The sequence below is a fragment of the Manacus vitellinus genome, unplaced genomic scaffold, assembly GCF_001715985.3.
Source record: "Manacus vitellinus isolate BGI_N305 unplaced genomic scaffold, ASM171598v3 scaffold_99_pilon, whole genome shotgun sequence".
In the NCBI taxonomy this organism is placed as follows: domain Eukaryota; kingdom Metazoa; phylum Chordata; class Aves; order Passeriformes; family Pipridae; genus Manacus; species Manacus vitellinus.
In genome coordinates this window covers 36,162-37,377 of record NW_021940916.1, presented here as the reverse complement: position 1 = coordinate 37,377, position 1,216 = coordinate 36,162, and the positions used below count along the sequence as shown (strand labels likewise).

General features: G+C 64.0%; 1 protein-coding gene across 1 annotated transcript in view; it reads left to right on the top strand.

Moving 5' to 3' along the window:
- MAP1S (microtubule associated protein 1S) overlaps nt 1–657 on the top strand; it is a 12,954-nt gene extending 12,297 nt beyond the window's left edge. Inside the window, exon 2 of the mRNA XM_029965332.1 lies at nt 618–657. Within this exon, the coding sequence (XP_029821192.1) occupies nt 618–657 (40 nt within the window). The remainder of the gene's footprint in view (nt 1–617) is intronic.
- Nucleotides 658–1,216: the final 559 nt, after the last annotated feature.

Here is a 1,216-nt window from a genome sequence, read left to right as displayed (position 1 = left end):
ATGGTGGGCACTGCTGGGATCTGCCCATGGTGGGCACTGCTGAAGGGTGGGAAGGGGTGGGATGCAGGAGCCAGGGGCCCAGGGCACTCCTCAGACTCCCGGTGAAGTGGAGGCAGGGAGCAGGATGATCCAGCCTGGCAGAGCATCCTTCTGTGGGGATGTGCCACCCTGGATGAGCCCCATTCCCTGTGGAAGTGCCACTTTGGATGATCCCAGTTTTCTGGGGGTGTTGGCCCTTGGGGTGTGCCAGCCTGGCAGAGCCCCACTCCTTGGTGATGCCAGTCCCTGGGAGTACCCTTCCCTTGGGATATCATCCCCTGGGGATGTGCCACCCAATCCAAGCCCCTTTCCCTGGTGATGCCACCCTGACTGTACACCATTCCTTGGAGATATTGCCCCCTTCCTGGCCACCCTCCCCTGGGGATGCTGTCCCTTGGGAACGTGCCACCCCGGCCTTGCCAAGCCCTGGGGACATCCCACCCTTCCCAAACTTCCCTCTGTGTCCGCACACCAACCCCTGGGGGTGTCCCACCCTTCCCAAACCCCTTTCCCTGCCCACCTGCCGATCCCTGGGGACATCCCACCCTTCCTGACGCCCCCCCCCTTTCCCGCTCCAGCGCTTCCAGGAGGTGGAAGAAGCCCATCTCCGCCACATGAAGGGGCTCATCGGCTCCTACTCCCACTCGGTGGAGGACACGCACGTCCAGATCGGGCAGGTGGGGCCCAGCTGGGTGAATTCCCCCCCTCCTCGTTCCCCCCTTTTCCTCTGTGTCTCATTTGTGTCCCCCCCTCCCTTCTTTTTTTTCCCAGGTCCACGAGGAATTCAAGCAGAACGTGGAGAACATCGGCACCGAGATGCTGCTCCGGAGGTTTGCGGAGAGCAAGGGAACGGGGAGGGAGCGGCCAGGTGAGGAGGGGGGACCCCTGCCAGGTGAGGAGGGGGGACCCCTGCCAGGTGAGGAGGGGGGACCCCTGCCAGGTGAGGAGGGGGGACCTCCCCCCTGTGCCAGGGTGGATCCCACGGTCCTGGGCTGATCCCTGATCCATGGCAGGAGCGCTGGATTTCGACGAGTACCGGCTGGCTCCAGCGCAGGAAGGCAAGTACGTCTGCATCCAGCTGGGAATTCTGGGGGGTGGGGGGGCTGTTCCTCACTCTGTGTCCCCCCCGCCCTTTCCCAGGACCCAAGAGGAGCCGGAGTAAAGCTTTCCGGATCCC